This window comes from Neoarius graeffei, chromosome 21, assembly GCF_027579695.1.
Source record: "Neoarius graeffei isolate fNeoGra1 chromosome 21, fNeoGra1.pri, whole genome shotgun sequence".
In the NCBI taxonomy this organism is placed as follows: Eukaryota; Metazoa; Chordata; class Actinopteri; order Siluriformes; family Ariidae; genus Neoarius; species Neoarius graeffei.
In genome coordinates, this window is record NC_083589.1 from 56,037,266 (window position 1) to 56,063,881 (window position 26,616).

A 26,616-nucleotide genomic window follows, 5' to 3' on the forward strand; every position below is an offset into this window, starting at 1 on the left:
ACCTAAGCGAGCGAAACATGGAAATTGCGCTGTACATGGATGTGACAACACAGAAAAGAGTCTGTTTTTACTGCCGACGGGAGAGCCCCTGAAGACGCAGTGGCTTAATTTTATTTACTTCAATAATACGCCGTCGAGTCTACCTAAGACGGTGTATGTTTGTTGGAAGCATTTTCCTGAGGAATGTTTCCACAACTTGGGACAGTACAGGGCAGGTTTTGCACATCAACTGTCACTGAAGCCTGGGTCCGTACCAAGCATCCCTGCCACATCAGCAACAAACACCGAACAAGTAAGTGTATAACTGTTAAGTCGTTTTGCCATGCTTTAAAATCGGTGCCACGTTAGCCTTGCAATGGCTACATTAGCTGTGCAGCTAACCGCTTCCTGCAGTTAGCCAGGTACTCTGCGCTACAAAACCAAAAAGCATGCAGCATGCTCTGTTATAATAGCCAATCAAAACAGTTTTTACAAAGACACCCACATTCTTTTTTTTAAGTCACTCATTCATTTTATTTGCTTGTTTGTTCAGTAAAATCCCAAACATTTGTTGAATTTATTTTATTTCCTCGCGTCGCACCTTAATGACATCAGCGTGCGGTATTTTTCCCTTCGCGGTTTGTTCCTTCTCTCTCGCCATAGTAAGACACCCACATCCGCTTGTTCTGACCCACTGGAGGTAGCGTCACAGTGCTGTTAGCCAATCAGAGGTAACACGTTTACATGTCATGAATATTAATGATAAGACCCGCCCCCACCCTCTACCCTTCCCCGCCTCCATGCTTCTCATTAGCAAAACGACGCACTGGGAAAAGGGCTGAAATGGGGCTTTCTCCCAGGAGGCTATATCTACGTGCCGAGGGTTCATTTCGAGAAAGGCTGCGGATATAACATCCGGAAACCTCCACGAGCCCGTTTAAAGCATCAACAAACCACCATGCCATGGGACCTTTAAAAAAACTTCAATATTTATTTAGAGCTATAATCAATTCCCACGATGATAAAAGAGCGCATAACATTTACAAACGTACTGTACACCACAGAAAGCACAGACAGCCAGTAAAGAGTCTTATGAAATCGCGCGTTATCTTGTGGTAGCGAGACTTCGTTCCACTTTTGATCATGCGCACACCGCACTGCGAGAATCCCGCCAACCGGGAAGTAACATTTTGTTTGAAAAGCGTATTTCCACCTGAGCGACTGAAAAGATTCTGAACGGGCACTCCGGCAAGATCAGCACAGACACTTGCTGTGACATGCAGCCTAGTGAGGTATTGGTGCGGACTGCTAAAAAAGCTGTCATGGAGTACAATTCAGAACATTAGAGTGACACTTTGTGTTTTTGTCAAACATTGGAGCTTTGTATTCATTCTGAAGGTTTATTGTTATTAATATTGAATAAAAAGTAACTGGGATATATCATTGTTAATTATCATTCAAATTTTAGGTAAATTATTTTAATTTGCATCTTATAAGGATTTTATAAGGGAAATACGGATTTGAGGTTGGTTATACAGGTTTGATTGACCAAAGGTTGACATGTATGATTTCAACAAATCTAAGCAGTATTTTCAAAAAGTCATATAACTTTTTTCCTATTCAGCACAAGTTCAGCTACAATAACATCTATGTAGTACGTGTGTCATGATTGTACTTTCAAAAAATAGCAGATTAGTGATGTTGTAAAAAGCAGTTTTAGAACTGTGTCGGAATGTGTGGAAAAAAAACATGACCTTACCCATTGTGACAAACCGTTCTGATCACTTGATGTGATTCTGTTCAGTCTTAGGAATGGATCAAGCACAAAATCTTAAATCTGCTCCATTGATTTGGATAATTAACTGGCCATCAAAAATGTATGTTTATCTTATTGTTTTGGGGTAAAGGGTTGGCAGTGGGAGGGGTATTCAATAAAAAGGGTAAAAAATGCCATTCCATTCAATGAGAAGAGTGAAAACCCACCGCAAAAGAGAAACTAATTGAAACCAAAAGAGTGAAAGTGATCATGCCATTACCATGTGAACAGTCTTTCATCAATGTCTAAGTGGGCACTCAGCACTCCGACTCCAGCGTGATTAAGTAACATGACAAGTTTTATTTTTCATCTAAATTTAGGTAGTTTAAAAAAAAAAAAAATAAATAAAATTATATATATATATATATATATATATATATATATATATATATATATATATATATTATTTGGCAGTGGGCATATAGGGAAGTGTAAGGTATAAAAGTTTGTCAATATGCTTATCGTGCTTGCATGATAAAAACTCAAAGATATTTATCTAAATACATAAGCCAATTCTAAACCTGCCAAGCTTCGCCGGCAAAGCTCTCGAGCCCAGAGGGTTCAAGGGGACTTTTCCCAGTGCTTGTATACAGGGCCGTTGACAGCTTTGGCTGGGCCCGGGACAAAATAATCTGAGTGGGCCCCCCCCAAATAATCTGAGTGCCCCCCCCACACACATACGCGCGCACATCGCCACACAGCAACCACCCACACCCAACCCCTCTTTTCACAGTCTCCATTCACTCCAACCCTTTAATAACAGGTATTCCAAGCCCATTATAACAGTCAACCATTTTATTTCAACATATTTACAGTTTGAACATTTCCTTAGTCTGCAACTATTCAGGTGCGAAATGCAATGCGCCGGACTTTTGCTGTGGCAAAGTCGTCAATAAGGTCATTGAAGTCCAGCTTCTTTGCAAGTTCGCGCTCTATAGAGAGCATAGCCAGCCCATTGAGCCTCTCCTGTGACATGTTTGAGCGCAGGTAGTTGATAAACCAAAATGACGGGATGGAACTGGGCCTCAATGAGAACGGAGTTATGGCTTTCCCAAAATCTGAACATAGAAGCATCACCACTAGTGATGTGTACAGTGAGTTTTTCAGTGTATTTTTTGTCGTTTTTCATAAACGTCCTTTCCGTACTCGATTTAGAATGTTACAAAAAAAATTGACACCCTCCCAACCATGTAACATTAGCCTATCTGACCTGGGGGCGGACACGTTTATTACAGATAAACCAAAAGGATTACAACGTTCCCTGGATATAGAACTGGACCGAGAAGATTTCAAAATCTTAACGTGTAAGCAACAACAATAAAACAGAGGTTGTTTTATTCATTTAGGGCTTGTTGGGCTACTTTCATTAATTGCGCTTTCATACAGGCCTATCATTTTTCACTTGAGCAAGGGAATTGTTTGAAGAGTATCCAGTCTAAGCGAAAGTTTAATGTTTTGCAACAGACTAACCTCAAAACACCCCATTTATAGCCCATTCGTTACATTAAACTCTATCTAGCTGGCAATTTCACATGCCGTCGTATCTACACGGGATGATTTCCAACAAAATAAGGTTTAATTAACAAGAGGCAGCGTTCCACGGGCTTTCAGCTAACCGGAGTCCAGCTCAGCGCAGCTCAGCAAGCGTGCCTAAAACATTTGGATATGATTGCCACATACATATACACATACAAACAGCCACTCAAATCTCCACTGCCAAGCCTCTACCTCTCCAACGCCAGATCCATGTAAACAACACGGACGATTTGGAATTACCTTATTCTATTCTATAATCGGCTGGTCAGTGCTATACTCAATACTTAAGTGACTTACCCGTCCAATGAGGATTATTTTGTTTACAAGATGCCACATCTGAGTCGCTGACAAATCCTGAATTTCTGTAAAGATAACTGTGCAGAGGTTTATAAGCATGCAGTGCTTCACCACTGAACAGCGAGGGAAAGTTGATGAGGTAATTATACACGTCCGGGTATTCCGCTGGCAGTTCAAAATCCGGTCGTGAAAACTCCGTCCGGAAAGCCATAAGGGTCACAAATCTGTAGATTGTTTATTTTAGACATATATCTAGTTCTCTGTTCATTAGAAAAATGAGCCGTGTAGTCCGTCGGTTGAAATTGATCCATTCTGTACACGAGTGCAGCAGTATTCAGCGGTGTTTTTGACCGACAAGATGGCGGTTGTGTACTTTCCGGTCACGTGACTGCAAGATCTCTATAGTGCCGTGTTATTTGGCGCCTTAATCAAAGACCAAACCATTTCTGCATTAGGGGTGGTACGTGGGTTCTTGAATCTATTTTCGAAGACAATAAAGGCAAAAGAACCAGAAATCATTCATTGAATGCAAATATAGCACATTTTTCTCCCCCAAATCAACACATTTTGAAATGAAACAGAATGATTAATGGCATCTTCATGAGGGACCAGTTCTGGGCCCCCTCATGCCTGGGCCCGGGACAAAATACCCGGTTGTCCCCCCCTGTCGACGGCCCTGCTTGTATACATACATTTGTGTATCTGGAGTGCCTATAGTCCAAAAACTTTGAAATAAGTCAACCCAGCCAGTTTCTTTTGGGCTCCTATTTCAGAAAACATGTGCTTCAACAAGCCGTCCAGATTTGGCTCCCCTTTCTATGTCACAAGCAGAGCTCATTAGAATTATCCCGCCCCTCATCTGAATATCTCCACTCATGGCTTGAGAACTGCCTTTGTGAAGGAATAGTCATAAAGAAAGTGCTACCTGATTGTCAAGTCACGTTTGTTTGTATAGTGCTTTTAACAATAGACATTGTCCCAAAGCAGCTTTACAGAATTTGAATGACTTAAGACATGAGCTAATTTTATTCTTAATCTATCCCTAATGAGCAAGCCCGTGGCAATGGTGGCAAGGAAAAATTCCCCCAGACAACATGAGGAAGAAACCTCGAGAGGAACCAGACCTAAAAGGGAACCCATCCGGGCAACAACAGACAACATGATTATAACATTAACAGTTTTAACATGAAGTCAGTTTCGTTGATAACTCTTCATTGATGGAAACTTGAGTGCAAAACTGTCCATGACAACTGCAGTCCTAAAGTTAGCAAGTCAACTGCTGTCCCCAGCCATTAAAGCATTACTGTAAGTGTCCAGCGTGTCCTCAAAGTGTGACTCAACTGTCCACATGGGGCCGTCCTCCACAGGAGCGACATGATGAGACTCCAACCAGACATAGGGCACCAGGATGGACCAGACAGGCCCAAGGAGCAGAAGAGGTCAGCATCTCGATCTCAGGACTAACATGATTGGCTGGCAAAAGAGGGGGTGGGGTGCGCAGTGACCCATTTAAAGGAACAGGCACTCAAATCGGCCGTTTTGCACGGGGCTGTTTAGACAGGGTGAAAAGGGAGCTGTGGTGTTTTATCCTTGTAGTATTTTGACCAAAGCACATCACGGACATTTCATTAAGACCTCAGGGAACTGTGTCGACTTGTGGAAAAGTGGTATAATATGTTTGACTTGAGTGTTGTCTGTTGTTCAAAACACAAATTTGCAAAATTCACATGATGTTCAATCCTAGTGCTCATGATAGTTTCTTCATTTTTAAATCCTTTTTTTTTAATGCCTCCCCGAGTTGAAATGACAGATGGTACACTTGTCTCGATCTTCAGTAGTTAGAAGTAGTACTGTTATACAGTATTAATAGACGTTATGTATAGAGTTACATATATGGTTTTGAGTGTGAAAACACTATAGACACCAAGTCCAATTCCACTATGACAGTTTGATGCAACCACATCATGCTATCATGCTGAAATTTATATTTCGGGCTGGAAACGCACTAAAGAAATGATGGAATGCTGTTTTATGCTTTAAATACATGAATATCTCACTATCCATCCATCCATCCATCCATTATCCGTAACCACTTATCCTGTGCAAGGTCGTGGGCAAGCTGGAGCCCATCCCAGCTGACTATGGGCGAGAGGCGGGGTACACCCTGGACAAGTCTCCAGATCATTGCAGGGCTGATACACAGAGACAAACAACCATTCACGCTCACATTCACACCTACGGTCAATTTAGAGCCACCAAGTAGCCTAACCTGCATGTCTTTGGACTGTCGGGGAAACCGGAGCACCCGGAGGAAACCCACGCGGACACGGGGAGAACATGCAAACTCCGCACAGAAAGGCCCCTGTCGGCCGCTGGGCTCGAACCCAGAACCTTCTTGCTGTGAGGCGACAGCGCTAACCACTACACCACTGTGCCGCCCAATTCTCACTACTATTTAATCAAAAGATATAATGCAATAAAGTGATGTTAATAAAACACAATAAAAGCACTGGAGTTATTTCAAGTGAATTAAAAGCATTGTAAAACGGCTTATGCCTTGATTTAATAGAATGTGAAGGTGGCCGGGTTACTGTTAAATTAAATCAAATATGCAGTGATTAGTGAGGTGATCATTAAAATTAGGAAACTACATCGGCAATATACTTGACCCCTACCCAATGCATACCATTCATCTTTTTTATATGTCTTCCTTTGTCATTTAAAATGTCTCTTGCTTTTAAGTTCCATCATATTACATTTTACATGACTGGCATTTAGCAGACGCTTTTATCCAGAGCGATGTACAACACACTCAGAGCAGCCTGGGGAGCAGTTGGGGATTAGGTGCCTTACTCAAGGGTACTTCAGCCAGTCCTGCTGGTCCAGGGAATCAAACCAGCAACCTTTCGGTCCCAAAGCTGCTTCTCTAACCATTAGGCTATGGCTTCCCATTTGACAGGAAAGAAAACACTTCCCTTTTCAGGCCATATTTCTATCCCTGATTTTTCAGGCTTAAAGGCAAAGACTTGTGGTTAAACCCGGTGGTCCAGACGCTCCTGAAAAATCCCATCTCTGACGTTTCTCCAAAAGAAAAATCTCCCAACATCGGAAGTGTGACCTATATGGAGGTCATTTGTATAACCTGAATGGTGCAACCAGATCAGCTTAAATGAGAACTGAAGGCAAATTTTATCATCAAAATTCTATTTCTCATTTTATTAAATATAGAAATGCATTTTTGATCGCTATTGTGTCACTGCTATAGACCCTTTTCACGTGACGTCACGACAAACGCAGCCGCCATTTTGGACATGTACTACCAGTAGTTTACCACAGCCAGCATTGAGGAACGGCAGCAAAAAAAGTGTTTATTTTCAGCAAGACTTCCATCATGCCACTATATTGTTGTGCACCTGGATGTAGTAACCATCAACAAACAAGGCAAGGGTTATCATTTTATCGGATCCCGACGGAGAAGATGGATAGCGGCCATTAAAAAAAATTAACAGATTGGCAGCCCTCGGCATACCAGCGCTTGTGTAGTGACCACTTTGTTGGAGGTAAGACGAATAAAATTAGCCAGAAAAGGCATTACATTGCTGTTAACATTCTGTGGCGGCGAGTGTGTAACCAAATAGGTTAAAATAACCCATTGTAACCTCTTTGTTCTTCTGTAGTAGCTATTAGCTAACGACATTAGCTAGCGTTGTGTTCCTTTGCTGTTGGTAGACTGTAGGACAGATCAGAGGCAGTGTCCTACAAACAGCGCTTAATTTGAGGGGGAGCAAGCCGGAGCGCGCTCCGGAACCTCGGGCGTTGGCTCCGGCAGCTATTTACACTGGATCCGGTGATCCGACACCTCTTTTGACTATGTAACAAAAAAAAATAATAATAATAATTAAATAAAAAAATGCAAGTTTATTTAGTGTTAATGTCTGATTTTGATATCTGCCTTGTTGGTGATTTCTCTCATGAAACGACATCCACAAAATATCTGCAGATGAACTTAATTTGCAGTGTTATTACAAAACATGCCCCGAAGCGCAGCGCCCCGCCCCCTTTTTTCCGCACCGGAGCCGCTCATCCTCTGCGCTCCGGGACCTCCCACTTTACAAATTAAGCACTGCCTATAAATAAGTGTTCAAAACAAGAGGAGCATGTATTTGTCTCTTAAATCCAGGCCGTTCCCTGTAATCTGTAATAACGGTTGGAGAAAGTAATGGCAACTAGCGAGTGCACAAACCATAGAAGGGAAACTGTACACAGCGCCAGGGCAGTGTGATGGTATGTCTACTTTTAGATTGTGTTAGCTTATCAATGAACACACTCGTCACTCGATGAGTTTCACGTCTTTACGACGGATACTTAAATGTGTGTTAGGTATTATTGTTGCAGTCTAAGCAGTCATTGTAGCAGCTAGATGAGCGAGAACCGAAAGGGTCTGTGCCATAAACCGTTATTTCTGTACGGCGTTGCTAATGTGTCGTTACTGTTGTTATTTCTCCCTCTGCTCGCCCTGTAAATGCCCTACATCGCTGGATAGCGAAGGTGTTTTCTGCATCTCACTCCTTTTTCTTGTATGTTCTCCGTTTGTCGCCTTCCTCGCATTCAAACCAATTCGAGCCGAAGTCCGCTACATGTCCAAAATGGTGGTCGCGTTTACGAAGGTCACGTGACTGAAAAGGGTCTATAGCAAGTTCTGAGTGTTTGAAATATGCTCTGTAATACATCAGTCCATATGTCAAAGCAATGGCCGTAAATGAGATTCGTTGAGACCTGTGCGAGACATCGTAGGACGGAAGTAAAACGTACAGCGGAAATCAAAGTGATCAACCATGTCTGAAATCACTCACTCGTTCACTACTCCCTATATAGGGAATTACTATATGGAGAACTACATAGTGAGCTCACTGGTAAAATAAAAAAAAACGCTTTCGGACACTAGCCCGTCGCGCTGGTATTTACGTCATTGCTGTCGAACAATTAAAACATGCCAGATCAGTTGGCTGGTGGGTTTTCAAAATAATAAATACACACATGTATTTTTGTGATAAATCCATATTATACTGAGCGCATTTCTCACATTAATCAATACAAAGTACCTGCATCTTTCAATTTTTTTAAAATCAAGGCTGAATACAGTAAGCCCTCAGTATTCGCGGGGGTTAGGGACCGGACATGGCCGCGAATAAGCCAAAATCGCGAATACTTGTAAACCCCCCATAAAACTGCTCACAAATGCTTAACTCTTCCCTTCCTTTAGCATATCGAGAAGTCCTACCTTCTCCTGCAGCGTCATTACCTTCTTCTGGCGCTTAGGTTCCTTGGCAGGAGCCTTAGAAGATGCAGAGCGTTTAGGAGCCGTTGTAGGGTGTAAAAATTATTCAAAAATACCAAGAACGCACAACACGTGAACAAGTCTGAACTACGGGAACCGCGAGACTGTACCGTACAATGCGCTCATTCGTATCAGCCAATGAGCAGCAGCCCGCCATTCAAACTTCAGCCAATAGCGAGCGAGCATTCGGCTCCGAGAATGTAGCAGTGCGTAAACGTTCGGAGTACGTAAACGTTCGATATGTTCACCGCAAATGACCGCGAATCGCTGAGATTTCCGCGAATGTATAGGAGACATGTTCTGTATAAAATCCCGCGAATATGTGAATCCGCGAATACTGAACCGCGAATAGGCGGGGGTCTACTGTACTTTCTTCTTTGCCGCTGCCTTTTAATTTGATTTCTTTCAGTGCGACCACGATGCATGATGGGATATATTGCTTTGGTCAGTGACCATCGGTTGTACACTACTTTTTGTGATGCATTGTGGGATACTTTGAGTGCACTACATATATAGGGTGTAAATAATCCTCATTATGGTTTCGGACAGCACTAAAAAAATGGCGTCCCTGCTATACAGTGCCCTATATAGTGAGTAGGGAGCGATTTCAGACACAGGGCAACATCTGCCAACGTTGTCAAAAGACGCGCTCTTTCGAATGCTGATGCAATCAAGCCAGAAGTTTTGTTTGTTTTGACAGCAATCAGGAAAGGCAGTAATCGTCATTTAAACTCGTTTTTGTGCAATACTTCGTTTGGAAAACAGTTTTCAAAATGGCGGCACTGACACCTGGCTGACACTTCACGTTTCGAAGTCTCGCACAAGTCTCGTGAAGATCGCGCGGATAAGCGACGCCTGCCGTGGACCAAACGAACTAAATTCAACACGGCTATAAACCGAACAGGCCGATAAGTATAATATTTAATTGCAATTAGTTCCCAATACGAGTCACGGTATAAGGTTACTAAAACTGAAAATGTAATTGAATAACACGTTAATTAAAATATAAAGCAAGTTTAAAAATGACTTCAGTTCCCCTTTAAACAAGTGCATAACCCAAATCTGAACAAGAATAACTTTCTCTGCGTAAATACTCAAGTAAGTCAGCAATACTGAAAAAAATTTATTTTCAAATTCTCACCAGTACTCTGTGCTGCTCATGCACTTCTCGTAGACAGGCCCTTCCAGCTCTTTGGTGTCGGGGAAGATGGCCTCGTGGTGGATGATGATGGTCTTGATGATCTCGTTGACGTGTGCCTGGCAGGAGACCTGGTCCAGCAGATCCGGAGTGGGCATCAGCGTCGGCCCAAAGCAGATGGCCAGGTTCCCGGGGTCCATCATGTTCTCGTCACTGTACTGTGAGAGACTGAAGGACAGAAAGAGAAAAAGAAAGCGCTTACTTATCTGATCACAGAGAAACTAAAAAAGTATAACGAAGTAACCGGGAGAATGCTTGGAAGTCTGTAATTAAGTGGCGCTCTTTGCTTTTTAATAAAACTTTCCAAGTCTCCAATATCACATAAAATATTCATAACCGTGGTGTCATTAGTTTGGCTTATTACTGGCTTCGTTTCTCCAGACCTGCTGTTTCTAAGACAGAACGGCAGACTGGTGGTGAAATCACAGAACGGCACATCACACCTTTTCTCTTTTCACCTCTTCCCATCCTTTCACACACACGCACCCCTCCTCCCCATCTCTCTCACACTGCTCCGCTCTTCTCGCTCCCCTTTTCTTTTAGTCTCTCTTGGCACAGAGCAGAGTGGATTTAATTTCCGGTGTAAACGCAGTCACTTAGTTTAGCTGCAGCTCTCCACTCAGGAGACGTTTTCTCCAGCCATTGTGACGAGGATGGGAATGATGATGCCCGTGAACATGTATGCACATTTTTGGAAGTATATATAAAAAGGTATATACACGTGTGTGCGTGTGTGTACTCACTGATTGAGGAATGCAAAAAGATATCTCATGATCACAAGCGTGGGTCGTGGTGATGTCATTAGGAGCTTTCGGATAGACAGCGCTCGCTCGTACAGATTCTCCGTGCCTGGAGATTGAATTTGAACAAAACACCTTTGTGAACATAACACAAAAAATGGGCATATAAAACATCTTGATTTTATTTATTTTTTAAAATTTATTTGACCTCGATAATATTTTGCATTTACATTTATACACAAAATATTTAGCTCGAATAAAATCCCTATTCACTATATACAGGACTTAATTTAAATGAAACATCTGGAGTTAAACATCTGTGGTTTGACCACTTTATTGGAAAGACACAGAAGTGGGGGTGTTAAGGTCCTAAAGAACCATCAACTTTCAGAATTCCTTAGCTACAAGCAATTAAAAAAAAAAAAAATTATAATATATCAGTAGTTGGTGGCACGGTGGTGTAGTGGTTAGCGCTGTCGCCTCACAGCAAGAAGGTCCGGGTTCGAGCCCCGGGGCCGGCGAGGGCCTTTCTGTGTGGAGTTTGCATGTTCTCCCCGTGTCCGCGTGGGTTTCCTCCGGGTGCTCCGGTTTCCCCCACAGTCCAAAGACATGCAGGTTAGGTTAACTGGTGACTCTAAATTGAGCGTAGGTGTGAATGTGAGTGTGAATGGTTGTCTGTGTCTATGTGTCAGCCCTGTGATGACCTGGCGACTTGTCCAGGGTGTACCCCGCCTTTCGCCCGTAGTCAGCTGGGATAGGCTCCAGCTCGCCTGCGACCCTGTAGAACAGGATAAAGCGGCTAGAGATAATGAGATGAGAATGACACATCAAGTTTTTTTCTTTTAACTGTTTATAGTTACATTTAAATGTTACAGAACATCTGCGATACTTAATTCTTCTGATTTCTTGATAAAATGGCAATCTGCTTTTGTTTTGTCTCATTCATTTTAATAGAGAGAAAAAAAACAGAGTCTCTGGTGTGAGAACTGTATAAAGCTACTAGAAATGGCACGGCACCGCTTTTTTCTTTTCCGATACTGATCCTGACATGCTGATTATCGGCTGATATCGATACTTATCCAATATTTTTAAAAAAACAAAACATACTATTAGTCTTTAAAAAGTTTAATTTCACTTTATTAAAAAAAAGGAAAAAATATATAACCCCAATTCCAAAAAAGTTGGGACAAAGTACAAATTGTAAATAAAAATGGAATGCAATGATATGCAAGTTTGAAAATTCCATATTTTATTCAGAATAGAACATAGATGACATATCAAATGTTTAAACTGAGAAAATGTATCATTTAAAGAGAAAAATTAGGTGATTTTAAATTTCATGACAACAACACATCTCAAAAAAGTTGGGACAAGGCCATGTTTACCACTGTGAGACATCCCCTTTTCTCTTTACAACAGTCTGTAAACGTCTGGGGACTGAGGAGACAAGTTGCTCAAGTTTAGGGATAGGAATGTTAACCCATTCTTGTCTAATGTAGGATTCTAGTTGCTCAACTGTCTTAGGTCTTTTTTGTCGTATCTTCCGTTTTATGATGCGCCAAATGTTTTCTATGGGTGAAAGATCTGGACTGCAGGCTGGCCAGTTCAGTACCCGGACCCTTCTTCTACGCAGCTATGATGCTGTAATTGATGCAGTATGTGGTTTGGCATTGTCATGTTGGAAAATGCAAGGTCTTCCCTGAAAGAGACGTCGTCTGGATGGGAGCATATGTTGCTCTAGAACCTGGATATACCTTTCAGCATTGATGGTGTCTTTCCAGATGTGTAAGCTGCCCATGCCACACGCACTAATGCAACCCCATACCATCAGAGATGCAGGCTTCTGAACTGAGCGCTGATAACAACTTGGGTCGTCCTTCTCCTCTTTAGTCCGAATGACACGGCGTCCCTGATTTCCATAAAGAACTTCAAATTTTGATTCGTCTGACCACAGAACAGTTTCCCACTTTGCCACAGTCCATTTTAAATGAGCCTTGGCCCAGAGAAGACGTCTGCGCTTCTGGATCATATTTAGATGCGGCTTCTTCTTTGAACTATAGAGTTTTAGCTGGCAACGACGGATGGCACGGTGAATTGTGTTCACAGATAATGTTCTCTGGAAATATTCCTGAGCCCATTTTGTGATTTCCAATACAGAAGCATGCCTGTATGTGATGCAGTGCCGTCTAAGGGCCCGAAGATCACGGGCACCCAGTATGGTTTTCCGGCCTTGACCCTTACGCACAGAGATTCTTCCAGATTCTCTGAATCTTTTGATGATATTATGCACTGTAGATGATGATATGTTCAAACTCTTTGCAATTTTACACTGTCGAACTCCTTTGTGATATTGCTCCACTATTTGTCGGTGCAGAATTAGGGGGATTGGTGATCCTCTTCCCATCTTTACTTCTGAGAGCCACTGCCACTCCGAGATGCTCTTTTTATACCCAGTCATGTTAATGACCTATTGCCAATTGACCTAATGAGTTGCAATTTGGTCCTCAAGCTGTTCCTTTTTTGTACCTTTAACTTTTCCAGCCTCTTATTGCCCTGTCCCAACTTTTTTGAGATGTGTTGCTGTCATGAAATTCTAAAATGAGCCAATATTTGGCGTGAAATTTCAAAATGTCTCACTTTCGACATTTGATATGTTGTCTATGTTCTATTGTGAATACAATATCAGTTTTTGAGATTTGTAAATTATTGCATTCCGTTTTTATTTACAATTTGTTCTTTGTCCCAACTTTTTTGGAATTGGGGTTGTACACAGCTAAAAATGCAACTTGAAAAAACTCATAGGTTTGAGTTCTTTCACACAAAAATCACTTACATGGGAAGTAGAATCCATAAAAGTATAAAGCAGAAATACTGTATTAAAAACAAACAAACAAAACATCACTTCTAAAAATACTATCATGTCTTTTTTTTTATGTCAACATTCCCAATTCTAAAATAAAAGTCCTTTTTGAATCAAAATGAACTGGATAGTTCTTTTTTTTTTTCTCCGATATCTGATCCACCGTTGATGATTGGATGGGTGCCATCTCTTTATCTCTTCTAGCTGCTTTAATGTCATCAATAACTCTTGTATTTGGAAACTTCCTGACTTTTATACGACGCGCTGACACGCCAGACTCCTTTGCTTTTCTTTGTTTAAAAAACAAAAAACAAAAAAAAACCTTTCATCAGTTTATTATTAGGCTTAGATTATGTGGAGCTGTTAGTACAGAAGTGATACTGTATTACAACTAGAAGGAGCACATTAATATAAACTTGTCGTTCATGTTCAAGCCGGAACGCCCGTCCTGTCAGAGCCATGCTGTTAGGGAAAATTAATCAACGCCTTCTGATTAAAGAACTGAACCGTGCTCTGGTGTACATCAATGTAATCAACACGCATTTCCTGTTAAAAGGAAACTAATTTGACAATCCGTCATTTGGCTGTGACGTCATGACACACTCCATATGTAAAGTAAAGCTGCTCAAAATTCCAGCATCTCCAATGTAACGAGCCTTCCAACATCCACGATTTAACACACTTCATTTTCAGAACGCTGGAATTCTGCCACTAATTAGTGTTGATCTGAAACAATAAATCACTTAAACTAGCTGGAAATTACTCCGCCTGCAGGAAGTGTGTGCAAAATACCACGGACGCACGCTGTGAAAAATCAACTCTGTTTTGTAGAGCTATTAATTTTCGAAATTGTTGAGAATGAAAAGTTCTGTGTTAAACGCTACCACTAACTGAGCCTCCTTCGAACACTAAGAATCCCTAACCATCCATAGAAGCCTTTAGGAAAAGTTTTTTTTTTTTTTTCCCTGAGAGTGTATCATCCAACACACACACACACACACACCATCTGTCATCACTCCCTAGGAAACGAAAGAATGTATCACCATGCCATATCCTGATTGCTTTTCTTTTCTTCTTTTCTCTGCCTCTCATACACCTCTCTTTTCCTTCCTGCACACACACACACACACACACACACACACACACACACACACACACACACAGGAGGAGATGTACGTACGAACGCAAGCGATGAGGTCATTGAACTTCTCTTTGGGGAAGAGCGAGTTGTCCAGGTTGCGGAAGTACATCTTCAACACGCCGGCCACCGAGTTGATGTCGTGGTTGTTCTCCTCATCCGTCAGCGGGTCGTTTCCTAAAAAAACAGGCGCGGTGATGGGAATTTGTAATTATACGCATTGGAGATTAAGACGGGATGCTGTCGAAAAGCAGATCTGTGTGTTCGAGGAAATAAAGCTCACTGCGGTTTGAGCGAACTTCCTGTTTGAGTGAACAATTCCACAAAAGCTTAACAGATGCTGGCCGTGTATACCTTCTGTTCTGGATTCATAAAATGGAGCCTAAAAACAGTGCGCTTTGTCAGCATGTGATGCATGCGAGTGTGAGAGAGAGTGTGTGTACAAATCATGAAAGTCTACAAACCTCTCTCAAATGAGTTCTTGATGTCATTGACCTCCACCTGAGAGCCAGACACTCTGAAAATACCCTGGTGCTGCAAACCTACACAGGCAAATCACAAGGACACACTTCAGGCTCTCTCTCTCTCTGTGTGTGTGTGTGTGTGTGTGTGTGTGTGTGTGGACATGCAATTATGCATCAGCTGTGCGTTACTAATTCATAACCACACTTCACCGTAGAGGTTAATGTAGCGGATGCAGCTCTCTACAATCAGTGGAATGGCCTTGGCAGAATCCTGAGCACAAACAAAACATCCAACATTCAGCGTTAACAGAAGGTGATAGGTGAAGGGGAAGTAAAGCACAACACTCAGACAAAGATGGAGGCAGAGACGCTACCTGGTGCCTGCTGTGAGAGTTTCGACGACGGCTACAAGGGAGAGAGGGAGAGAATAAAATCAGCACACACAAAAAAAGGCCTTCATTCTTTTCCATGCTGTTCAGCAAAATCAAGACAACAGCAGTACTTAAGGCAAGACACTACAGGGAGAAACGAGTTTCAGATTTTTGGATAATATCATCATCATCTATATATATAGTTTATTCATCCATTCTATCCACATTAACTGGATATGAGCAATCACGTGCTCTGACTACTCTACTACTAGGGTATCAGCTCATATACCGTGAGTAAAGAAAAACAAAATGGCAGTGCATGTTGCTGAACCATCTGAGGATGAAGTAAAAACTACTCGAAAACAAAGCCCCAAAAATAAAAAAAAAATTAAAAAAAAGCAGTAACAAGATATGGAATAAAAGCATTTGATGGTGAGAAGGTATCTTTTAAAAATTTTTTTTTCTAGAATTATTATCAGGGATGCAAACGGCGCGCCTTTTGGCGGATGCCGCCTTTTTCACGGCTGAATCGCGCCGATCCGGTTTTTTTTTTTTTGGGGGGGGGGGGGGGGGGTTGGAGTGTCTGATTATAATTTCATCAAAGTAAATTCTGTATATAAGCAAATGCCGTTACAGTCCATGAAACATAGGAAGTATAAGTATGAGAAGAAAACAGTAAATCAGAAAGCTGTGCACGTTTGTGCAGCTTTCTGATTTACTGTTTTCTTTTCATACTTATACTTCCTATGTTTCATGGACTGTAACGGCATTTGCTTATTTAGTAATTTTAATACAGAATTTACTTTGAAATTATAATCAGACACTCCAACGCCCCCCCCTAAAAAAAAAAAAAAAAAAAGGATCTGCGTGATTCAGCCGTGAAAAAGGCGGCATCCGCCAAAAGGCGCGCCGTTTGCATCCCTGCATTATTGCATTTTCACAAACTGCTCCTGTCATTTCGCCGGTTTGTTTACATTCTAAGCAGAAATTATTTTGTCTGACGTTTTGGATAAAGTTTTTATTTATCAAATTTTCAAGAAATAAAAAGGCTCTCTTTCTCAAAATCCAGTGAATGTGGATAGAATAAAACAGTTATTCTACTCAATCTCGTCATACTGTACATGGCTCAGAGCCTACTCAGTGCTATGTGCCTCGCCGGCTATCAGCTCGTATACAACTCGATTTCATGGAATAAATTTTTTTTTTTAAATATTATATCTCAAGTCAAAGTCCCTCTCACGCCAGAATCTGGTCTTCCCAGGCAGTTTCCTGTCCCAGTACTAACCAACTCTAAGGCGTATGGGTGAGGTACCGATCTCAGTTTCGATAGCCCTCAGCCTCTCGCCTATACAGCTAGGGTTACATGGGGGGTGGTGGTGGAGGGTTGGCTAGTCCTCTGGTAACCGCGAGATTTTGACTCCCCATTCACATCTGTATTGCAGCGTGCCTTGCCAGATGGTAGTATGTACCATTTTTATGATGGTCTTTGGTATGACCCGACTGCGAGTAGAATTCGCGATCTCCTGGTTGAGAGGCGGACCACTAGGCCAACTCACAGTATATGTGTACACACACGTCAAAAGTTGCTCATACATAGGTTTTTCTGTATTTTGACCATTTTCTACATTGTAGAACAATACTGAAGACATCAGAACTATGAAATAACACATGGAACATCCATCCATCCATTATCTGTAGCCACTTATCCTGTTCTACAGGGTCGTGGGCAAGATGGATCCTATCCCAGCTGACTATGGGTGAGAGGCAGGGTACACCCTGGACAAGTTGCCAGGTCATCACAGGGCTGACACATAGACACAGACAACCATTCACACTCACATTCACACCTACGCTCAATTTAGAGTCACCAGTTAACCTAACCTGCATGTCTTTGGACTGTGGGGGAAACCGGAGCACCCGGAGGAAACCCACGCGGACACGGGGAGAACATGCAAACTCCACACAGAAAGGCCCTCGCCAGCCGCTGGGCTCGAACCCAGGACCTTCTTGCTGTGAGGCAACAGCGCTAACCACTACACCACTGTGCCGCCCCCACATGGAACATATATGGAATTATTGTGATAAACAAAAAGTGTTCAAAAAACCACCTATGTTTAATATTTTAGATTCTTCAGCGTATCCAGCGTTTACCTTGATGACGCTTTACACACTATTGGCATCATCTTAACCAGCTTCATGAGGTCGTCACCTGGAACGCTTTTCAATTAACAGCTGTGCCTCGTCAAAAATTAATTAGTGGACGAGTTTCTTGCCTTCTTAATGCCTTTGAGAGCAAACCGTAAATAATAAAAGTACGAAATAAATAAATAGCTCTAGTCCACAACTGTAGTAATCCATATTATGTCAAGAACCGCTAACTAAGTAAAGGGAAACGACATCCACCATTACTTTAAGACATGACGTGACTTAATTAATAAAAATAAGGAAAAACCATCAAGTTAGAAGGTGTGTCCAAACTTGTGACTGGTGCTGTATATCTATCTCTAGTCAATTTAAATGCCATTATGATGTACATATAAGGTGTCTACATGTTCATTCCTATAATAATTAGAAGGATATTACAGAGGAATTTCCCAAAATGTACAGGACAAGACACATGTAATAGATGCTCATGTGTGAAATTCATTGAAATTGTATAGACATTGTACAATTTCATAAACTACAGGATATATGGAAGATCAGATGTTCTGTAAAAACATTTTTCCTGAGAACGTCAAACATAGTGAAGCAAACAAATCACCCAACCAATAATGATACAAACGAATGCATCAGGTTTAGATTAGTTCGACAAAGTCCCATGTAAATATTTGAAAACAATTCCAATATTAAAAAAATAATTAAAATCAAAACTCAACTGGCAATACTTAGCTGAAATATCTACTGTTTAAAAAAAACACCCCGTACCCCGGTAGTGTCATGTGTTCAGCTCAGTGTAATGACAGGACGAGAGAAAGAGGTCGAATTCTTACCTGGTGGTCATGATGTCGGCTCTGTAGCCTGTGAGGGGAAAAGACCGTTATGTATTATCTACATGTACAATAAAGACTGTTATATACGGCATATCTATATTTACACCTCCAAATTATGTACATCTTGTGTGCGTTGTATTCTGAGAATATCCTAAGCATGTGCATTAAAATTTCTGCTCATCAAGGATAAAACATTATTGTTGTATCAGACATAATGTGCAAGGCCCATCACCTGTGACCCCCAACTTCCTCTGTTCCTCATTTCCAGTCTTTTTTTTTTTTTAAATCATCATTTACGGGGACATATTATGAAAAACTCGCTTTTTCAGTGCTTGTGTACATAAACTTGTGTATCTGGAGTGCCTACTAGTCCACAAACTGAAATAAAACACCGGAGTCATTTTTTTTCTTTTGGGCTCCTATTTCAGAAAACGCGTCCTTCAACAAGCCGTTCAGATTTGGCTCAACTTTCTACGTCATTAGAATTATCCCGCCCCTCATCTGAGTCTCTCCGCTCATGGTTTGAGAACCGTCTTTCTAAATAAATATTCATGAAGAAAAAAGCGCTACCTGATTGGGCGGCAGAAGAGGGGGCGGTGTGAGCAGTGGCTCATTAACATTTAAAAGGTACAGGGACTCAAATGAGCCGTTTTGAACAGGGCTGTTTAGACAGGGTGAGAAGGAACTGTGGTGTTTTATCCTTGTAGTATTTTGACCAAAGCAGGTCACGGATGTTTCATTAAGATCTCAGGGAACAGTGTCAACTTGTGAAAAAGGGGAATAATATGCCACCTTAAAAAAAAAAAAAAAAAGGAGGGGAGGGCGGAGAGATGTGACTTAATTTCCTTAAAGGAGCCATTTTGGCGGTCATGAATCACACAGTGATGTCTTGTAATTATAGTGATGTAGTGTAGTAATGGTGTGTTGTGAAAAAGAACTTTAAAATAATACTACCTTCGCAAAAAAAAAAAAAAAAATTATATATATATATATATATATATATATATATATATATAAAATATTGTAAAATAAATGCAAACAACTGGGGGAAAAAAAAAAAAAGTCTTTCAGAAACTCACTTGTTGACCAAATATGAGGTTAATGAATAAGTTAATGACCAGGTTGCCTCTGTTAGGAGGTTAATACTTGGATGTAGCTGGATTAAAAAGAACAATAATGATAATAATGACCCGAAACATACATTTAAATTAATACAACCCCGATTCCAAAAAAGTTGGGACAAAGTACAAATTGTAAATAAAAACGGAATGCAATGATGTGGAAGCTTCAAAATTCCATATTTTATTCAGAATAGAACATAGATGACATATCAAATGTTTAAACTGAGAAAATGTATCATTTAAAGAGAAAAATGAGGTGATTTTAAATTTCATGACAACAACACATCTCAAAAAAGTTGGGACAAGGCCATGTTTCCCACTGTGAGACATCCCCTTTTCTCTTTACAACAGTCTGTAAACGTCTGGGGACTGAGGAGACAAGTTGCTCAAGTTTAGGGATAGGAATGTTAACCCATTCTTGTCTAATGTAGGATTCTAGTTGCTCAACTGTCTTAGGTCTTTTTTGTCGTATCTTCCGTTTTATGATGCGCCAAATGTTTTCTATGGGTGAAAGACCTGGACTGCAGGCTGGCCAGTTCAGTACCCGGACCCTTCTTCTACGCAGCCATGATGCTGTAATTGATGCAGTATGTGGTTTGGCATTGTCATGTTGGAAAATGCAAGGTCTTCCCTGAAAGAGACGTCATCTGGATGGGAGCACATGTTGCTCTAGAACCTGGATATACCTTTCAGCATTGATGGTGTCTTTCCAGATGTGTAAGCTGCCCATGCCACACGCACTAATGCAGCCCCATACCATCAGAGATGCAGGCTTCTGAACTGAGCGCTGATAACAACTTGGGTCGTCCTTCTCCTCTTTAGTCCGAATGACACGGCGTCCCTGATTTCCATAAAGAACTTCAAATTTTGATTCGTCTGACCACAGAACAGTTTTCCACTTTGCCACAGTCCATTTTAAATGAGCCTTGGCCCAGAGAAGACGTCTGCGCTTCTGGATCATGTTTAGATACGGCTTCTTCTTTGAACTATAGAGTTTTAGCTGGCAACGGCGGATGGCACGGTGAATTGTGTTCACAGATAATGTTCTCCGGAAATATTCCTGAGCCCATTTTGTGATTTCCAATACAGAAGCATGCCTGTATGTGATGCAGTGCCGTCTAAGGGACCGAAGATCACGGGCACCCAGTATGGTTTTCCGGCCTTGACCCTTACGCACAGAGATTCTTCCAGATTCTCTGAATCTTTTGATGATATTATGCACTGTACATGATGATATGTTCAAACTCTTTGCAATTTTACACTGTCGAACTCCTTTCTGATATTGCTCCACTATTTGTCGGCGCAGAATTAGGGGGATTGGTGATCCTCTTCCCATCTTTACTTCTGAGAGCCGCTGCCACTCCAAGATGCCCTTTTTATGCCCAGTCATGTTAATGACCTATTGCCAATTGACCTAATGAGTTGCAATTTGGTCCTCCAGCTGTTCCTTTTTTGTACCTTTAACTTTTCCAGCCTCTTATTGCCCCTGTCCCAACTTTTTTGAGATGTGTTGCTGTCATGAAATTTCAAATGAGCCAATATTTGGCATGAAATTTCAAAATGTCTCACTTTCGACATTTGATATGTTGTCTATGTTCTATTGTGAATACAATATCAGTTTTTGAGATTTGTAAATTATTGCATTCTGTTTTTATTTACAATTTGTACTTTGTCCCAACTTTTTTGGAATCGGGGTTGTATAAACAAGTGTTGCCAGGCAAAACAAACCTCACCTGGTAGCACTTATTTTATACATACATGTTGATAATGGTAATATTTCTCAAATCATCAGCTGTCAGGTTACAGCCCTTTGAAAACCCATGACCTTCAGTATGACCTTTCAAGGTCCAAGGTCATAGTGCCAAATGAAAGCCCACATGACACTTCCTATAAATTGATAAATATCTGTCTACCATGAACTGTTTTCAAGTTACAATTTTCTCTGAAAATCCGTGACCTTGAGTTTGACCTTTCAAGGCCACTCAAGGTCAAAGATCATGGTGCCGAATGAAAGGCCATATGGGAGTTCCTATATGCTCATAATAGTAAACATTTGTCTATCGGCAACCGTTTTTGAGTTTTAATGGAAAAGATGTTTTGACCGAAAGGTTGACCTTTCTGGTGACCTTGACCTTCACCTTGACCTGATTACCCCCAAAATTTAAGTCAGGTAATCTACAGACCACTGCTCACCTACACTGAAAATTTGAAGTCAATCGGTGCAACCGTCTAGACGCTAGATTGTTAACAGACAGACACACGCACAAACTGATTACAATACCTCGCCCCGCTTACTCCGTCATGGGTGAGGTAATTATGCTGGAGGGACACGGAATAAAAAGTTTAGCAGCAACCGGATCAGTCTCTGGATTTAAAATCTGATAAAAACCCGTGGTCTAAACTGACAAGGACCTACATGTGTGAACAAACAGTAGAATATAAAGCAGCTTGAAATATTTGGCATGGACGAACAGACCAAAATCCTCTACGAATGTCTCCACTGCTGTTTGACCTTGCAATGAAGAAAGTCAGAACTCTTATTCTCTGCAGTGGAGACACCAGATTAACTGTGGGGGTGCCAATAAATTTTGAAGCAAAGTGTTTGTGGTATTTCTACTCAGTACAATTTCTAATATATGAAGTGATCTTGGAGTAAAAAGTAAACCATGCTCCATTTCATGGTGGGTGCCAATATTTTTTTTTTTTTAGAATTGTATTTGACTGTATGCGTCTCGGATGCCTTGAAGCAGTTCAAGGTTTTTTGTTGCGTTTTGTTTTTTCCTCCCCCTAAAACATTTTCCATTTTTAATATTTTGCATCCTACTTTATTAGATGTAGTGTACACTCCTGTATTACCTTTTTTGATATTTATTTTTTTTGGTTCAGTTTTAATGGCATCCTTTTTATGCAGATGAAGTATCCTTTCTGGAAATAATCACATTTAATTCATTTAAAAAACACTCCTGCTGACTGTTTTTCATTAAAAGAGCCAAGCGACAGAAAAGCAATACAATCGGGCTTTTGCTTTTCTGTGTAGAACGTTTTCTTCAAGTCACTAATGAACAGTAATGCAGTTTGTGCATTCTCTTTCACATTTTCCACCAGTGTGGTTGCACAAGATCACTCGTATTACACTCCGATGGATAGACAGATATTTAAAATGGGGGGTGGGATGTGGAATGGCCATGAAACGCATGCATGGATGTGGATAAAGGAAGATGGTGAATACTGATGAATTCACCCTCCGCGATGCTCCTCTTCAGTAGATCGTGCTTGGCCTGCAGTTTGGAGATGAGGTTACTGCCTTCCAGATATTCCCGCAGTTTCTGTAACACACAGTCAATCTTAATGTGATTAGGCTGATAATTAATGATCTAATTACTCCAGGTCAGCACACACCAGTCCATTACTGAGTAAATAAAACTACTAGTGGGCAGAAACCACGACACTGGATGCACTTGTGATCTACTGCTTTATCTGGACACCATGAAGCCAAGCGTCATGATCTCAGTGCCACGGTCAGTAATAAACGTCATTTTAGACACACACACACAATGAAGATCTTAGTCCATTGTCTGAGCTGTGCGTGTGTGAGGACGATGACAGAAACTCATACAGTGAAGTAGAAGAGCTCCGTCTCCTGCTGGTTGGCTCGTCTCTTGGCCAGGCTGGGTTTGCTGAGGTAGGTGTCGGACACGCTGGACTTGACTGACTCGGTGGAGCGGCTGTGCTGGAAACTCTCAGACACGTCATAATCCTCCATGTTCAGCATGTCCTGGATGGTGCTCAAGGTGGCCTCTGAGGTTTTCTTCACCTGTACAGGACGAGACACGTGGAATCAATCCAAAGTTATGAAGAAATTCATAAGAGGTAACAAATTCCTGATGCCATAAAATGCCATACTACATTTGGGGGAGGGGGTGGGTAGGTAAGTAAATAAGTAAATAAATAAGTATCACATCTTCCCATGAAGGAATTTGATCATTCCTAGGTCCTTACCATGAGCTGTAAGGAAGTATTCTATCCTTATTGACATGCAATTCTTAAAAACGCTGATGATTAACGAGTCAATAATCAAAGCTGTCGAAACCAAATCAGGAACTAGAAAGAGTGTTCCTTTATATGGATGCCAAAACCTCCTGGAATATTACATCTCCAGGACCTTCTCCATTTCCACAATTATAGCCACGCCCCCGAATGTAACCGGAGACTGATTACATTTCAGTGTGGTATGACTGCAACCCACTGATGAAAATGAAATGCGATGAAACAGGAATTATAACTTCTGACACAAGCTCAGAATTTTTTCTTAAAAATAAATAAATAACTTCCAAAGTTTTTTTCATTAAATGGTGTTCATGGAGGGCGGCACGGTGGTGTAGTGGTTAGCGCTGTCGCCTCACAGCAAGAAGGTCCTGGGTTCGAGCCCCATGGCCGGCGAGGGCCTTTCTGTGCGGAGTTTGCATGTTCTCCCCGTGTCCGCGTGGGTTTCCTCCGGGTGCTCCGGTTTCCCCCACAGTCCAAAGACATGCAGGTTAGGTTAACTGGTGACTCTAAATTGACCGTAGGTGTGAATGTGAGTGTGAATGGTTGTCTGTGTCTATGTGTCAGCCCTGTGATGACCTGGCGACTTGTCCAGGGTGTACCCCGCCTTTCGCCCGTAGTCAGCTGGGATAGGCTCCAGCTTGCCTGCGACCCTGTAGAAGGATAAAGCGGCTAGAGATAATGAGATGAGATGAGATGAGGTGTTCATGGAAAGCCACAGAACTGCTGCTCGCTGGATGTTTTTTGTTTTTCACACCATTCTCTGTAACATCTAGAGAACGTTACCGTATAAACTATCATGATTACAATTACAGAGTTCCTGAGAATTGATTTATATTGTGTGGGGACTCCAGATGGGACTGTATTTGAAGAGAGAGAGAGAGAGAGAGAGAGAGAGAGAGTATTTGCTGAAGAACCTTATTGCACGAATTAAGCCTCCATCAGCACTTTGGCTCTGCCCTTTTACACGGCGAGGGCTGCAGGAAACAGCTGGTCTGCCAGCAACCGGTAATAAACAACCCTCCTCTCCAACAGCGAGAAAAAGAGAAAGGCATGCGGGTGTGTGTGTGTGTGTGTTAGATACATAGACGCAGAGAGAGAACACGAGTGAGAGAGGTGGCAGCTGGTAGGGAGGAGTAGAAGATGCAGAGATTTTTATTTGCATTTTATATCAGCCTAAACTGCCTTAATTTTATAGCCTGAACATGTTTGTTGTTTGTGTGTATACACACACACTCTCTCTCTCTCTCTCTCTCTCTATATATATATATATATATATATATATATATATATATATATATATATATATATATATATATATATATATATGTGTGTGTGTGTGTGTGTGTGTGTGTGTGTGTGTGCATGCATGCGCGCACGTGTGTGTGTGTGCGTGTGTGAGTGAGAGAGAGAGAGAGAGAATGTGAGTGTGTGTGTGAGTGAGTAAAACTCATTTAATTCTTCGTTCTCGGTGGAGGTACAGCTGTTAAGGTGTTTGTTCATATATAATGTGTGTTTCTCACCTCCTCATTCTCAATCTTTAGTGTGGAAAGACGAGACTGGAGCTGCTGATAGCGGAGAAGTAGTTCAGCCTGCACCTGCGGCATTGCCGTGATCTGACTCACCTGCCATCACACACACACACTCAGAGAGTTACTGGTTTATCTGTAATCCACTATACACTACATCCTCTATTCTAAGCACACTTTCATTCTGGTGTTTTATTTATCTCTATAAATGACCAGGCTGCAGTTAAAAAAAAAAAAAAAAAAAAAAAGGTGGTGTGTGTGTTACATCTGATGAGCACTAGGTGGCGCCTGACCTGGTCCCCCATGTGAGACTGGAAGATGAAGCGTGCAGGTGGTGTGAATGCAGTGGGGTGAGTCTCCATAAAGCGCTGGCGGTCACTTCGGGGGTCCAGACCCTCCACTGCCCCCTCCAGGATGTCCAGACCCTCATGACGAGATGTCTCTAGACTGTACTCGGCCGACAGGTATGTGCGCAGTGCACGGCTCAGGCTGGAGTGGTAGCCCAGGTCACAGCACTGGCAAACACATGTACACACAAAAACCCTTTTAGTTTAACAAAACACCCAGTCACATGACTCGTGTGGAAGGAAAAAAAAAAAGCTCAGTTGGTGTAGACATATAAACTCCAAAGAAATCATGTCATTTAAAAAAAACTCTGTCACTTTCTGTACAGCAAAAACTTACAGAAGAATCAATCCCCTGAGGAAATGCAGTCAGCTTGGCACCACACCTCAAACTCCATTATACAAAACTTGACGAGTGATGTGACGGTGGTGTGTGGGGATCCATTCGGATATAGCTGATGATTATTTTGCTATAGCGGTACACCCCGAAGCGTTTGACTCCTCTTATACCACAGCAATTTGAAACCAATCACAACTCATCTCATCTCATTATCTGTAGCCGCTTTATCCTTCTACAGGGTCGCAGGCAAGCTGGAGCCTATCCCAGCTGACTACGGGCGAAAGGCGGGGTACACCCTGGACAAGTCACCAGGTCATCACAGGGCTGACACATAGACACAGACAACCATTCACACTCACATTCACACCTACGCTCAATTTAGAGTCACCAGTTAACCTAACCTGCATGTCTTTGGACTGTGGGGGAAACCGGAGCACCCGGAGGAAACCCACGCGGACACGGGGAGAACATGCAAACTCCGCACAGAAAGGCCCTCGCCGGCCCCGGGGCT

General features: G+C 41.7%; 1 protein-coding gene across 4 annotated transcripts in view; it reads right to left on the bottom strand.

Annotated features, from left to right (window-relative positions):
• srgap1b (SLIT-ROBO Rho GTPase activating protein 1b) overlaps nucleotides 1-26,616 on the bottom strand; it is a 126,737-nt gene that overhangs the window by 24,093 nt on the left and 76,028 nt on the right. For 3 of the 4 annotated variants that reach the window (XM_060903394.1, XM_060903392.1, XM_060903393.1), the window contains 11 exons: nucleotides 25,715-25,936; nucleotides 25,416-25,517; nucleotides 23,465-23,662; nucleotides 23,090-23,174; nucleotides 18,728-18,755; nucleotides 15,741-15,771; nucleotides 15,577-15,637; nucleotides 15,367-15,444; nucleotides 14,945-15,079; nucleotides 10,908-11,013; nucleotides 10,108-10,332 (listed from right to left, as the gene is read on the bottom strand). In XM_060903394.1, the coding sequence (XP_060759377.1) occupies nucleotides 10,108-10,332; nucleotides 10,908-11,013; nucleotides 14,945-15,079; nucleotides 15,367-15,444; nucleotides 15,577-15,637; nucleotides 15,741-15,771; nucleotides 18,728-18,755; nucleotides 23,090-23,174; nucleotides 23,465-23,662; nucleotides 25,416-25,517; nucleotides 25,715-25,936 (1,271 nt within the window). Of the gene's footprint in view, nucleotides 1-10,107; nucleotides 10,333-10,907; nucleotides 11,014-14,807; nucleotides 15,080-15,366; nucleotides 15,445-15,576; nucleotides 15,638-15,740; nucleotides 15,772-18,727; nucleotides 18,756-23,089; nucleotides 23,175-23,464; nucleotides 23,663-25,415; nucleotides 25,518-25,714; nucleotides 25,937-26,616 lie in introns of those variants that run through there. The other variant, XM_060903395.1, reaches the window with a different exon arrangement.